Here is a 12912-nt window from a genome sequence, read left to right as displayed (position 1 = left end):
AGTGGAGTCTCTAAGCATATGAATTTTATGTGTACTTGTACAACTGGAGTGACAATAAACATCTTGAATCTTCCCACACTCCAGAGTCATACAGGCTTAGTGAACTTGAAGGTCTAATTTTTTCCAAGTGTATCTTATTTGCTTCTATATTTCTGAAGCAGCTCAAGCTGTTGCCAACGAGCAAATAAGACCCTGGTCCACCCACTCCGTCCACGAGGGGGCGCTAATGACGCAATTTGAAACCGAATAGTGAAACTGTAACGAAGAAGAAGAAGGTAGCAGCAGGTGCCTGAAGTGCCTGTTTCTTATCTGCAGTTGTTGTCCTCTCGGGCGAAATTACAGGTAAGACCCGCCGAATAATAAGAACATATGTTACTTTCTATTTAAAAAAGGTCTCTGCGCTCTCCGGTTTTATTTAATATGAGAGTAGGGTTTCAAAAGCAGATTAAAGCGTGCTCAGATTGTGATGCTAACTTGCAACATTAGCAAAGGTTCATGAGTATTTGGCCTTGTGCTTTGACATGAACAGCAAAATGTAACCACATCGAGACATCTAGATTACTTATAGTACCCTTTAACCGGTCTACAGTTGTAAGAGGCTCCCTCTTTTTGAGACGGCAATGATATAGTGGCTTGACGTTGTGCTATCACAGTTAGCTCCGGAGCCCCTTGAACCAAATACAGTTCAAATGCTTCGATATTTTAAGTTGACTTTCTAATAAGTCACACCTATCGTCATATTTCTTATACTTTATGGCTGTATACAAATCTTTAGATCAAGCCCTTCTATTCGGCATATATGTGCCACCTGAAATTGAGTTTATTTCTATAAAATGTTAACATTGAGCTGCTGTATGTTTGTGCTAGTTAAATTAGCCGTTTCCGTGAAGCGGGGGAAGCAGAGGAAGTTTTTCATTCAGAAAGGTTTTGTTGGTCGATTATTTAGCTTAAATGCCGAAATTGCTGGAAGATCCTTTCTAACGTTATAGGAGTTTTTTGTCTTTGCAACGACATTTTACACATTAACATAATCTGAGAATCCCCTCCTCCTTCCGGTTTGTCCATGCCGGATGTCAATACAATGCACAGCTTTATTACACATTATCTAACGTGTTGTTGTAACAGTTCAGTATAATAGTATATTTGTTCATTTCCACTGAAATTATGAATCACTTCCTTTGAAACCATGACCAGCTTCAAAACACAAAGTTTCACAGCAGTGTCCTGCGGAGAGCAAAGTGAAATGAAAGTGAAAGAAAGGAAAATTTAGATTAGAAAAGACTTAACATGACATACAAAGAGAAAACACTGCTGTATTAACAGCATGACTCTGAGACAGGACCAGCACTGAGCCAGCAGGGTCACCAGATTGTATCTTTGTAAATCCTACTAACCAAAGCTGAGACGGCTCCTCATCCAACTCTGTCAGCTTCAACTGGCTAAAATAAACTTTGTCATAAAGAGGTGACAGCAGGTATGTTATTTTAACCACTGGTTGATTTATTTTATATATGACAAGAGGTTACTATGCTTTCGCACTTTAGCCTCAATCCTCTTTAAGTTGACAAGGTCACTGAGTCCCAGCTGATGCCTGGCTAAGCCTGAGCTGAGAGGAGATAAACCAGTGAGCCAGAAGCCAACTCCAACATGTTACTACAGCACTTCACAAGCTGCTGACTAAATTGATAGACAGAGTTTATTTGTACTTGTAGTTTATAGCCTTGGATTGTAATTTAAGGCAGGATATTGTGTAACTCTGTTCCTTTCTGCCTGTTTTCACATGCTGTCATTCCTTGACTCTCTGCCAGGATGGCACAGTGGGGTGCCATATTCTCAATAATTGCTGCTCTTGGAGGAGCAGCGCTCTTAGCTTCTGTGCACAAGATCGACGAGGGACACACTGGAGTTTACTACAGGTGAGAGAGCAGCACGAGTTCTTGTTTTTTATCTTGTGCCAGTCAGAAACATTAGTGTGAAACTGCTCCACTGTGAAACTGAAAAGAACAGACAAGATAAAATCAACCATTGATTGCTTCATTTGGGGCTCTTTAAAGAAATGAGCTGTCTCTGAGTAAGACTGTAGTCATGGTTGTTTTATCTACCATCAAAAGTTGATTCTTTTATGATTGTCTGAAGATGTTCCTCTGTGAAAGATCTTTATCTTTAACCCCGATGAATGAGTTGCCTATGTAAGTGTGAGACTGAGGAAGGGATGTCTGGACTTGCCATCAGTAAAATAATAATTAACAACAAAAGCACCAGAATCTAACTGCCAACATTGACTTAAACACCATGACCGTTCCTTACTGTCTCTGAAATAAAGGCTACCCCAATAGAGCTGCAATGATTCATCAATCAATCAACAGTTGTCAGCTGTTTTAATAATCGATTGATTGGTTTAAGTCATTCTCTGATTCCAGCTTCATAGATGTGAACATCTTCTGTGTTCTTACACCTCTTTGACTGAATATGTTTGGGCTGTGGACAAAACAACAAATAATCTACAGCTGGCAATTTTCTGACATTTCATAGACCAAACAACTAATCAGTTATTTGAGAAAATAATCAACAGATTAAGCAATAATGCAAATAATCGTTAGTTGCATTCCTTTAATCCCAGTTTGGGGTTTCAACTCAAATCTGTGATCGAAATTGATCCAACCACAATGAGTCAGAATAGTTTTTTAAAATAAACCCAAAAGTTTTATTCTGTGCTGAAGCTGAGTCTAATATGTAATGATCAACTGTGTGTGTGTGTGTGTGTGTGTGTGTGTGTGTGTGTGTGTGTGTGTGTGTGTGTGTGACACAGAGGAGGGGCTCTCCTGACCACCACCAGCAGCCCTGGCTTCCATCTCATGCTTCCATTCATCACCACCTACAAGCCTGTTCAGGTGAGTCAAGTGAAGTCAGCTTTATTCACACAACTTTAGTTACTAGTTACTTTGCAGATTGAGATTGTTGAGTGGCTACTACTTGTGACATGTGACCAGTCCGATAGTGTTGTGGATCTGTGGGACATTGAGTGACTACAGACAGAGAGAGGATGCTGCATCAGAGCCAAAATAGCACGTTTTTCAAATAATTTATTTTATCGTCAATCGGACACAAAAATCACTGATACCGATAATCGGAAAATGATGAATATTTGCCCCCATAAACAGCCAGGCCAATAATCGCTCTATCCTTAATCATGATGCGTGTGCACTTCTCTGCTGCTCCAGGAAGGGAAATGAATCGGCTTGAAACCTGAACCTTGAATAGATTTTTTTTTTCTCTCTTAGCACACCTCTAAAGTTTGAGGACAAACCTGAGAATCCAGTACAAAAGCCTGAAGTACTTTGTGAAGGTTATAATGTGACATAGACATGTTGATTCAGCTCTTATTGGTGTTGTATTGCTTTTCATGATACTGACCAGGATTTCCTGTAACTGCATGTATCCTGAATATACAGCTGAAATCCAGGTTTCTCTCATTTAACCCATGGTTTACTTGAGTTCATTCTGTGTTGATGGTTCTACTCCCAGTCCTACCACTGTGTTTCTGTTGTTTTTATAATGATGTCGTCATGATGACTCTTTGTTTTTGTCTGGCAGACGACGCTGCAGACAGACGAGGTGAAGAACGTACCATGCGGCACAGGGTAGGTCTGCTGTTTGTTTATGTAGTATCAGATGTGCTGTCCTCATTCATAACACCGAGCATTCATCTTCTGCCCTACACACTCCCACACAACACACTGGATCAAGTATTATAACAACACTGCTGGAGATCCATCAGCTCAAACTGAACATAAAGTCCACTTTCTCTTGTGTTTTGTCCGTCAGACAGTTCATTTCACGTGTTTTCTTTCTTTCAGTGGAGGAGTGATGATTTACTTTGACCGCATAGAAGTGGTGAACTACCTCGTTCCAACAGCAGGTAAACTCACCAGTGTTCAGCAGGCCAAGAACATCAAACAGTGTATTTATCCTAAACTCCCTGTTTATTGTTCTCTACATCTGGAGACAACTTGGCACTGACAGACACATTTGACAGTATCTTGTTGCAGCTGCTCCAGCTCAGCCAAGTATGTGTGTGTTCTATGTTCACTGTCATATGTGCCTGTGTTTCTCTCCCTGCAGTGTACGACATCGTGAGGAACTTCACAGCAGACTACGACAAAGCTTTGATATTCAACAAGGTTCACCATGAGCTCAACCAGTTCTGCAGCGTTCATTCGCTGCAGGAGGTTTACATCGGCTTGTTTGGTAAGTATGGTGGGCTGCAGACCGGGTGCTAAATAACTACTAATTATTTGAAACATGTCATCTCTCCATCTGCATCAACAGCAGGTAGTCAACCTACAGCTGAGGGTTCAAAACAACTTATATACAACACAACAGCGGTTGTGCATATGGACTGGTTTTATTCCCTTTGCTAAATTGAACCCTCACTTGTGAATGTTTCCACCTGTCTCTCTAACCACAGTGTACAGAACGTAAACACAACCATGGCGAAATAGTGAGACACTTAGATTGTATCCATGCGTCATCATTGGAAGAAGAGTAACATGTTTATTTGGAGTCAACAAATCAAAAGTTCCTTCTCGCTTGGTTCAAATGACTTCAAGTAAATGGTGTCTACTGATGCAACACATCTGCGTTTCATTTCTGACCCAGAGCTGTTATTTATTTAAAGTTCAAGTACACAATTCTTGAGAAACATTGTTGATTATTGAGTCTCATTTCCATCCTTTCCCAGCATCCGGGGGGCCAACTCAAAGCGTCAGTACTCGGCGACCTGGGAATGAGACTTAATAATCCGACTGTCTTTGTCTAGAATTGTCTACTTCATCTTAAAAATCAGTTTCTGGTACCTATCCCTTCTCATGGTAAAAGAAAGAAAAGCTATTTAAAAATCTGTGTGGTATTATTCTCCATTTATACTCCACATTGTATCAGATGTCTGATCCGACATGAAATGTTTCCGTCCACTAAGCTCACCCACCCTCCTCCTCCTCCTTTGTCACTTTACCTCCACAGACCAAATCGATGAAAACCTCAAGTTGACGCTACAGGAGGATTTAACAAACATGGCACCTGGACTTATCATACAGGTACAGTAAGACCAGCTGGAAGGCTGCAGTCAAGATAAACTGAGTCATGTTGCCATGCCGGCGCCATCAAAACTACCACAGAGCCAACAAAGTGATGGGTTAGTGCAGTTCAGTGATGAGTGAAGGAAGGCCCTACCTTAAATCACCCAGCTCTGTTGAATTATTTATTTTTTTTCATGCCTTTATTACAGTGTTGACAGAGATTACAGGAAATGAGGGGAGGCCAGGGAGCTTTGTTGCATGTCAACAAACCTGAGAGGGCTCAGTTTGTGAACGCCACCAGGATGCCCCGGACCGTTTTGTGAATTTTGATGTGTATCTTTTTGAGAGATGTTTGATGGATGTATCCATTACATTACACTGAACTGTAACAACACAATCTAAGCTGAAAGCTACACACCCCACTATAGTTCTTGGAACTTGGCAACCTCACCTCATCTTATCTGACACGGTGTTACAAAGCCAACTGTCTGCAAACTACTTTTGTCTTTCTGACAAAAAAGACATCTGAACTCAGATTGGATTGCAGCACAGAACCAGTGTACTGAAGTAATAAACCGTAATGTCAACCTAATAAGAAGCTATAGACAGAAACCTTGATGACAGAAGTCCTTTTTCAGTGTGCAGCATGTTTCGACTTTCACAGCCTTCATAAAACTCCCTCCTGAAGCATTTATCATATCAAGACAAGACATCTTTTTTAGAAATATGGCGTACTTAAAAGAAGCCTTAAGTGGTTTCCACCCTCTTGCCCCCCTCACGCCCACAGGGACACACATTTCATTTGATCGTGTTGAACACTCCACTGGGCTTTAATACTGTTGCTGTGTCTTTCCTGTAATTCTCTAGAAACAGTTAAAAAAAAACAATTGCAGCTCTTTCTGAGAAACCAGTAATCTTACAGTTCAGAGGGTCTTTCAATAGGACTCCTTGTCTCTGGGCTCCTCTCCAACTGCTTTACTTAGATTAGTCCCCTGGTGGTGAAAATCTTTTTTTTAACAGTCATGTTTTATATTATACTCCGCTGTCTTTATCTGCCTTCTTCACAGAGTCGATTGTTACTTTCTCTTTCGTTGTTTGTCTGCAGGCGGTCCGTGTCACTAAACCCAATATCCCAGAGAGCATTCGACGGAACTATGAGCTCATGTAAGTTTGTGTTTTTTGACCAACAAGGAATGTTCACTGATCCCTGAAGCCTCTGTTGTTGTATTTATTTTCACTCCCAAATGGATGGACCTGATCTTGGTTCTTCTCCCCCTGCCAAGTCCTTTAAAGGATGGGAGACTCTGGTTCATGTCAGTCTGGGAACGTCCAACTTTGGCTTGTTGAGTCAGCTTGTGCTCAGTCACAGCAACTGTAATAGGAAGAGGAAATTGAGGACTAAGAGTAAATTGTTGCTCATAGAAATGCCTTGAGGCATCTGCAGCTGTTGAAATAGAAGTCTTAAAGTCAGACAAGGGACAGAATTTTGATATTGTTTGATTAGTAGAGATCTATGATACAATTTTTATTATAATTATTATTTTTAACAACTGAATACTACTAACCCTGTATGGATGTTACAGGGCTGAGTAAAAGGGCCTTAGAATAATATTGCAATATTTTTAGGCTCGACTCACTGATCCACTTGCCAAAATAATCACGACGATCAGAGTTGTCTACAGTTCAGCCCTCTCCGCTGCGCTCTGGGGGTGGGAATGTGATGGTAGGACAGCGCTGAGGAAATATGATTTCAGATTAGAGTTGGCTGATATCGTTTACATTTAAAAGGTGTTTATTGATTAGTTATACCTCACTGCAATAATGCCTCTCACCTTTAATTTCTACAATCTGCTTCACTTCACTGCCTGACCATTTGTGTTACCAATCCCCCTGCCTCCAAAATGTCTGTACGCATGGGTCAGAGTTTGCTTACAGGTGCGCACATTCTCCCGTCAAGTTTGTTTTTACAGATCACAACTATTGCGTAGGAAGTGGCGTACGCCTCTTTCAGGCCCCATTGTGTGTGTACACCCCAGATGTGAGATAAAATGTATATTTGATAGAGACTCCGATAAATGTCACGTCATGATGATTTTTATAGTTTTTCCAGCGAAAGTTAAAGTTGTGATGAAGAAGTGATCATTTCCACTAATGGTGAGTCATATCGCAGTCACAATATCTGTCCAGTATGATACTGTTATCGTACTTGCAGCCCTGATTGTACTGTAGTTACTCAGCAGTGTGTTGCGGAAAAGGAGCTTGCTTCCCACTAATGTCTGCCAGCACTTTATGTGAGACATCAGCATGACTTCTCTTCAGCTGTAGGATATGCACAGCATTCACAGGGCTGTTACGTGTTACTCACTCATTTAACTCTGTTCTCCTACAGGGGGGAAGTTTTTGTTTTCTCTTTTTTACATCCTGGGCCTTACGTTTGTAGATCATTCTTGTGGTTATGGTAACATTTACTGACTAGCTGCTGAGATCTGGGGGGGGGGGGGCAGTGACATCACTTACAGTTAATCAAGTCCAGCATCAGGAGCAGTCAGCTACAGAAGTTGTTACCAGTTTCCAATGTAAGAAGTTTTAGAGATTTTGCAGAACTACATCATGATTAATTAATTGAAATGGACAGTTAGACTTCTGATGTGAATACTTTTGGTTTCTGTTTCCAATGTGTGGGTTCAGGATCTGTTTAAACTCTTGCTTAATCAACTGGACGTGAGTAATGTAAACAGGTCTCAGCAGTTAAAACATGATCAAAGATGGTCCTTGCCATGGAAATAATCTTCCATCTGTGAAAGAAATGGAATCACTGCATTAGAGGGATTTTACAGAGAGATGAACAGGATTTAGACCACGATTGATGTGGTTAATTTCCTAACGGGATATTTTCCAAATTGTCCAAATGCAAATCTACGATTAAGTGCGTAGGCCGAGCATTTTAATCGATGTTTCCATGATGAAACAGGATTCATACACTCAATTGGGAGCTTGGGATTTGAAGTCTTGAGGTTTTAGACCATGTCCTAGTGGTTTCTCCTCACTGACTCAGAAGTTTGCCAGGTCTCTGTGCGGTCTCACTGAAACCAGCCAATGCTTGCAGGCTGTCTCTTGACATTTGAGCTCTTTCTGTGCACTTTCCGTAAATGAAATTGTGACGTTTCTTCTGGGAATGACTTTTTCTCTTTTTTAAAAGAAGAAGAAAAGCTGTGAGAACAAGTTTACATGTGTATAGCAGTGAACACAATGCCCAGCTTGTAATTATATGGTTCTGAACATCACTAAAGAAAATACCTCCGTCCACATCATGCCTGTGATGTCACTTAAATCCTGAGGGTGTAGTGCTTGGGGCAAATGCTGTGTTGATTTCATATGCAAGCTCATGCAATTTCCCTCCCAACTGTAAAATGGCACGAACACTCACGAGTCATAAACATCTTTTCCATCACTACCCTCCAGCCTACATGGCATGAACACAACATTAGTGTATTGTTGAAGATCACAGTAGCAGCACTGACTTGTAATTAAAAGACTACCTCAGCCCTACTTCAATAATAACTAGAATGGCCCTCAGTAGTAGAGTGCATACCTCCACTAAGTAGGTTTTTAATTCATCAAACCTATTCACTGTAGGTACCTATCTGAACCCCCATCATCTCAGCCACACATTGGTGGTAGCTCAGGTTTCTACCCCTGTGTTTTATAGTATAGCGGTTGAAAAAAGCCTACCCTCTGCTAGATCCAGACTTTAATTAGGATATGCATCAGACATGCAGATACCAGCCACCTAAATATGCATGCTTTTTTTTTCATCAAGATCCATGCATTATTCCCTGAGAAATTAACATTTTAAAATACGTTTTAAAAAATTTAATAAAAAATAAAGAAATTCCTGGATCTGTCCCTCCATCTGGATTCACACCAAAAGTCAAAGGGGTCTATTCTTGGATGTGACCCATCCTCCATCCAAGTTTTGTAAAAATCAGTAAAGTAGTCTTGTGTAATTCTGCTGACGAACCAACCAACAGACGGATACAGGTAAAAACATAACCTCGTTGACTGAGGTAATAAGGCTTCTTAGGATGGATGGAAAATGTTCCACCCAAACAATGTTTATATGAGAATGAGGAATATGTCAATCAGGCCTTCTCCGTACACACCCACACAGTCCCAAGGAGAGGTCTTTATCAGTGAAAATGGTGAAAACACCCGTGTGGTTGTGTAGAGCCTTTAATGAAACGTGTTTATGTCTGCAGGGAGAGCGAGAAGACGAAGCTGCTGATCTCTCAACAGACACAGAAGGTCGTGGAGAAGGAGGCAGAGACAGAGAGGATCAAAGCTGTCATAGGTGAGAAAGGACAAATCAAACAATCATGGGTCAAGTTTGTCATTCAGGGACATTAAACTCACTACAGGTTGGAAATTCGGAAATGTTTCTTTGTTTTTCAGAGGCTGAGAAAGTGGCACAAGTGGCAGAGATCAAGTTTGGACAGAAAGTCATGGAGAAGGAAACTGAAAAAAGGATCTCTCAAATCGAAGGTCTGTATCCAGTAAAACTACCAATACAACAACGTAAAAATACTCCATTACGAGTCCCACTTAAAGAAAAGTAAAGAAGGGCTGTCAACAAAATATTCTTATAGTATCAAAAGTTAAAGTAACTAAAACATTATTATATAGTTTTCTTATATTATTCCATCTTTGGAGCGATTCAGGATGTACAAATAAAAAACAATGTAAACACTACATGGAAAAGTAAAAGTAAGACGCTGCTTTGTGTAAGGGGTCACAGACCAACAAGGACGAGAACCACTGGTTTGATCTTAAAGCTGCTGTAAATGAGATATTTGTATTGAGGTAAGCTTTAAATAGCTCTGTACTCCAACTCATGCAGTAAAAGAGAAAAGAAATGTTCTGGTATCCCTGCCCGCTTTATCCAATCAGGACAGAGAACTCCATAAAGAGGCGGTCCTGTCTGCTTGGGAATGCGGGGGAGAGCAGGATCCTCCTGTTTGCTGCTGTCTGATGATCACCCGCTGCATGTTCATGTGGTGATGCAGAGAGGAGGGAGGGGGTTGCTCACTTCAAAACTGACAGGACGGTAGCTAAAACGACGACTATGCTTACAGCAGCTTTAATAAAGCATTTTATTGTATAAGCTTTATGTAAAATCTTTATCTGAAAAAAAAAAATAGGTAACTAGAGCTGTCGGATAAATGTAGAGGAGTAAAAAGTAGAATATTCGCCTCAAAAGTATACAGTACTTTTGTAAAGAGTAAATGTAACTTTTTGTTCTAGAAAGGCTCAGTCTTTGACTTAGATTCAATTATACGGTATATATTTATATATACACTAAAGCTTAAAGAGACTTTTTTCCCCTCAATAGGCCTTTTCACAGCAGACATGAAGGCGTGTTATAGCATGATTAATCCCTGCATGCTGTGAAGGTGTGCCAATTCCTCACTCCTGTTCTTGTACATGCTGACTCACTGATGAGGACAAGCGGTTATGAAACAGCCACCATCTGTATGTTGAGTTTCACCTGTGCTCGTTCATGATGTGTGATTTCTTAGAAGAAATAGTAAAACATGCATGAACACCGTAAAAACATCAAGATGTGGCTTCAAAGAATAAATGCTGTAAGAGGCTGTTTACATGGAACTCCAATTCCAGTATTTACGGCAGTGTCCTTCCTCTCTGAGCGCTCATGCTCATTAGAGGTTTTTTTTGTAAATTACCTGCTGCTGTGGACTAACAGTGGTTTTCCTCTGTCTTATAGATGGTGCTTTCCTGGCCCGGCAGAAAGCCAAGGCAGACGCAGATTTCTACACGGCACAGAGAATTGCAGAGGCGAATAAGGTAAAGAGAAGACACACACACTCATCCAACATTAGCCGGGACAAATAGGCACCTTAAAGCCCATCTTCTTTTGTAATCTGAGTTCTGTTGCCTCTCTTGCAGATGAAGTTAACACCAGAGTACCTCCAGCTAATGAAGTTCAAGGCCATCGCAGCCAACAGCAAAATCTATTTTGGGAACGACATACCCCAGATGTTTGTGGACTCTGGCTCTGCAGGGAGCTCTATTAAGGCCTCTGCAGCCATGGACATTGTTGGTGAGCAGATGTTGGACCTGGATTAGCAAGGAAAGTAATGGAACACACAGGAGCATCCAGGGGTGGAGGACTATCTGCTGGAGGGCTTGAGCCTGGCCCACATAGTGGCTGACTGGCAGGTTCTCCCTCTGGCCCAGAGAAGCTCTGCTGACCAGGGCCTGTATTTCTCAAACACCTCTGAATCACTTCTAGAAATCACATTGAACGTTTGACTGTAAAATTCTCCTACCTCACAGCAGAGGACGCAAGCTCTGTAAATTAGATGGAAGATAACTTGCTAAAATAGCATCTCCTGTGGGTGTAAAGTAAGCTCCTTTTAAATCTGCTATTTAGCCAAAACAATAAGTTAAAGGAAGCGGCCCTGCTGCTGTTCAGCTCTTACTTTCTGTGCATCACGTGTGCTCAGTCCATTCAGCCAGATCACTGATCCATAATATTTATGTATTCATACTATTAATTTACATGCATTTTCCTCATTGAGCGTTTGAAGCAGTGATAGCAAAATTAGAAAGTTCTGATCATTCAGGTGCAATGGATTAAATCACAGTGATGAGCAACTCAAATCGCGGTTGTTTTAGCCGATGTCTTTGCTCCATGACTTGACTGTTCATTAACCCCTGTCCCCTGGTGCTTTGCCTGTCAAGTTTTCCATTCTTGCATGGCTCATTTACCGATTTGCGGCGATAACCATCAGGTCAAGTTAGTTTTGAAGCAATGAGTCATTGACTGACACATTTACAGCTGACGATTGCCGATTATGTTGGCTGAAACGACATTGCCGCTAACAGAGTTTATCATCAGCTCGAGCTAGCTAGCAAATTCAGTTTAAAGGATAACTACCGTTTTTTACAACCTGGACCTTATTTCTGGCAAAATATATGATCATTTACTCACCCAGATAACTTTGGTGTCATTCGGCGTCGTTCGGACGAAATTAGATCCAGTGTAGCGGCGATATATCCATATAATGGGAGAGACGGGGCAGCGACACACAGCCTCTATATAACGCATTATCTGCCACGAAACTAGTTAATTTCATCAATATTTTGTTATGAAGTGCTAGTGCTATTTCCCTCTGAGTCCGGGCTCGTCCGTTATCAACATCCGGGGTCAAACTAGCAGCAGCAGCTACAGGTAAACAAGCCGGGCTGTCGCGGGTGCGCGCGCAGCTCAGAGACGACATCTTCCAGGTCAGAGGTAGTAGATCAGCCTACAGACCCCGGATGTTGACAATAGACGAGCCCGGACTCAGAGGCTAATAGCGCTAGCATTTCATAACAAAATATTGATGAAATGAACTAGTTTCGTGGCAGATAATGCGTTATATAGAGGCTGTGTGTCACTGCCCCGTCTCTCCCATTATATGGATATATCGCCGCTACACTGGATCTAATTTCGTCCGAACGACGCCGAATGACACCAAAGTTATCTGGGTGAGTAAATGACCATATATTTTGCCAGAAATAAGGTCCAGGTTGTAAAAAACGGTAGTTATCCTTTAATCTTTACTTTATGCATATCATTCAGCCCTAATTATATTCTAAAAATAAGCCTGTTTGGCTAACATTAAGCTATCTTGGGCAACAGGTTAACTTCAAGTGTTTACTTCCCTAGATCCAGTACAGCGAGAGTTTGCCTAAACTCACTGATGGTGTGACGGCCCACCCCTAACCTGTAATCTCACAAAGTAATGTAGTTATTAAAATGCTAACTACT

General features: G+C 41.2%; 1 protein-coding gene across 1 annotated transcript; it reads left to right on the top strand.

Moving 5' to 3' along the window:
* The first annotated feature begins 268 nt into the window (after positions 1-268).
* erlin2 (ER lipid raft associated 2) lies at positions 269-12071 on the top strand. Its single transcript, XM_084359859.1, has 12 exons — positions 269-342; positions 1809-1916; positions 2810-2891; positions 3595-3641; positions 3858-3919; positions 4123-4248; positions 5023-5096; positions 6184-6242; positions 9338-9429; positions 9531-9620; positions 10861-10940; positions 11043-12071. Exons 2-12 carry the CDS (start codon positions 1810-1812, stop codon positions 11220-11222), a joined length of 999 nt encoding a protein of 332 aa, XP_084215985.1. The 5' UTR covers positions 269-342; position 1809; the 3' UTR covers positions 11223-12071.
* The last annotated feature ends 841 nt before the right edge of the window (positions 12072-12912 follow it).

The sequence above is a fragment of the Pagrus pagrus genome, assembly GCF_965226575.1.
Source record: "Pagrus pagrus genome assembly, chromosome: 8".
Lineage (NCBI taxonomy): Eukaryota > Metazoa > Chordata > Actinopteri > Spariformes > Sparidae > Pagrus > Pagrus pagrus.
The sequence above is the reverse complement of the archived record's forward strand: the minus strand, read 5'-3'. Positions and strand labels throughout refer to the sequence as shown.

Excerpts from the sequence above, each read along its gene's own strand:
- erlin2 (XM_084359859.1), top strand. The coding sequence starts at position 1,810 with ATGGCACAGTGGGGTGCCATATTCTCAATAATTGCTGCTCTTGGAGGA. Across the intron at positions 5,097-6,183 it reads CACCTGGACTTATCATACAG|GCGGTCCGTGTCACTAAACC; the intron begins GTACAGTAAGAC and ends GTTTGTCTGCAG. Across the intron at positions 10,941-11,042 it reads GAATTGCAGAGGCGAATAAG|ATGAAGTTAACACCAGAGTA; the intron begins GTAAAGAGAAGA and ends CCTCTCTTGCAG.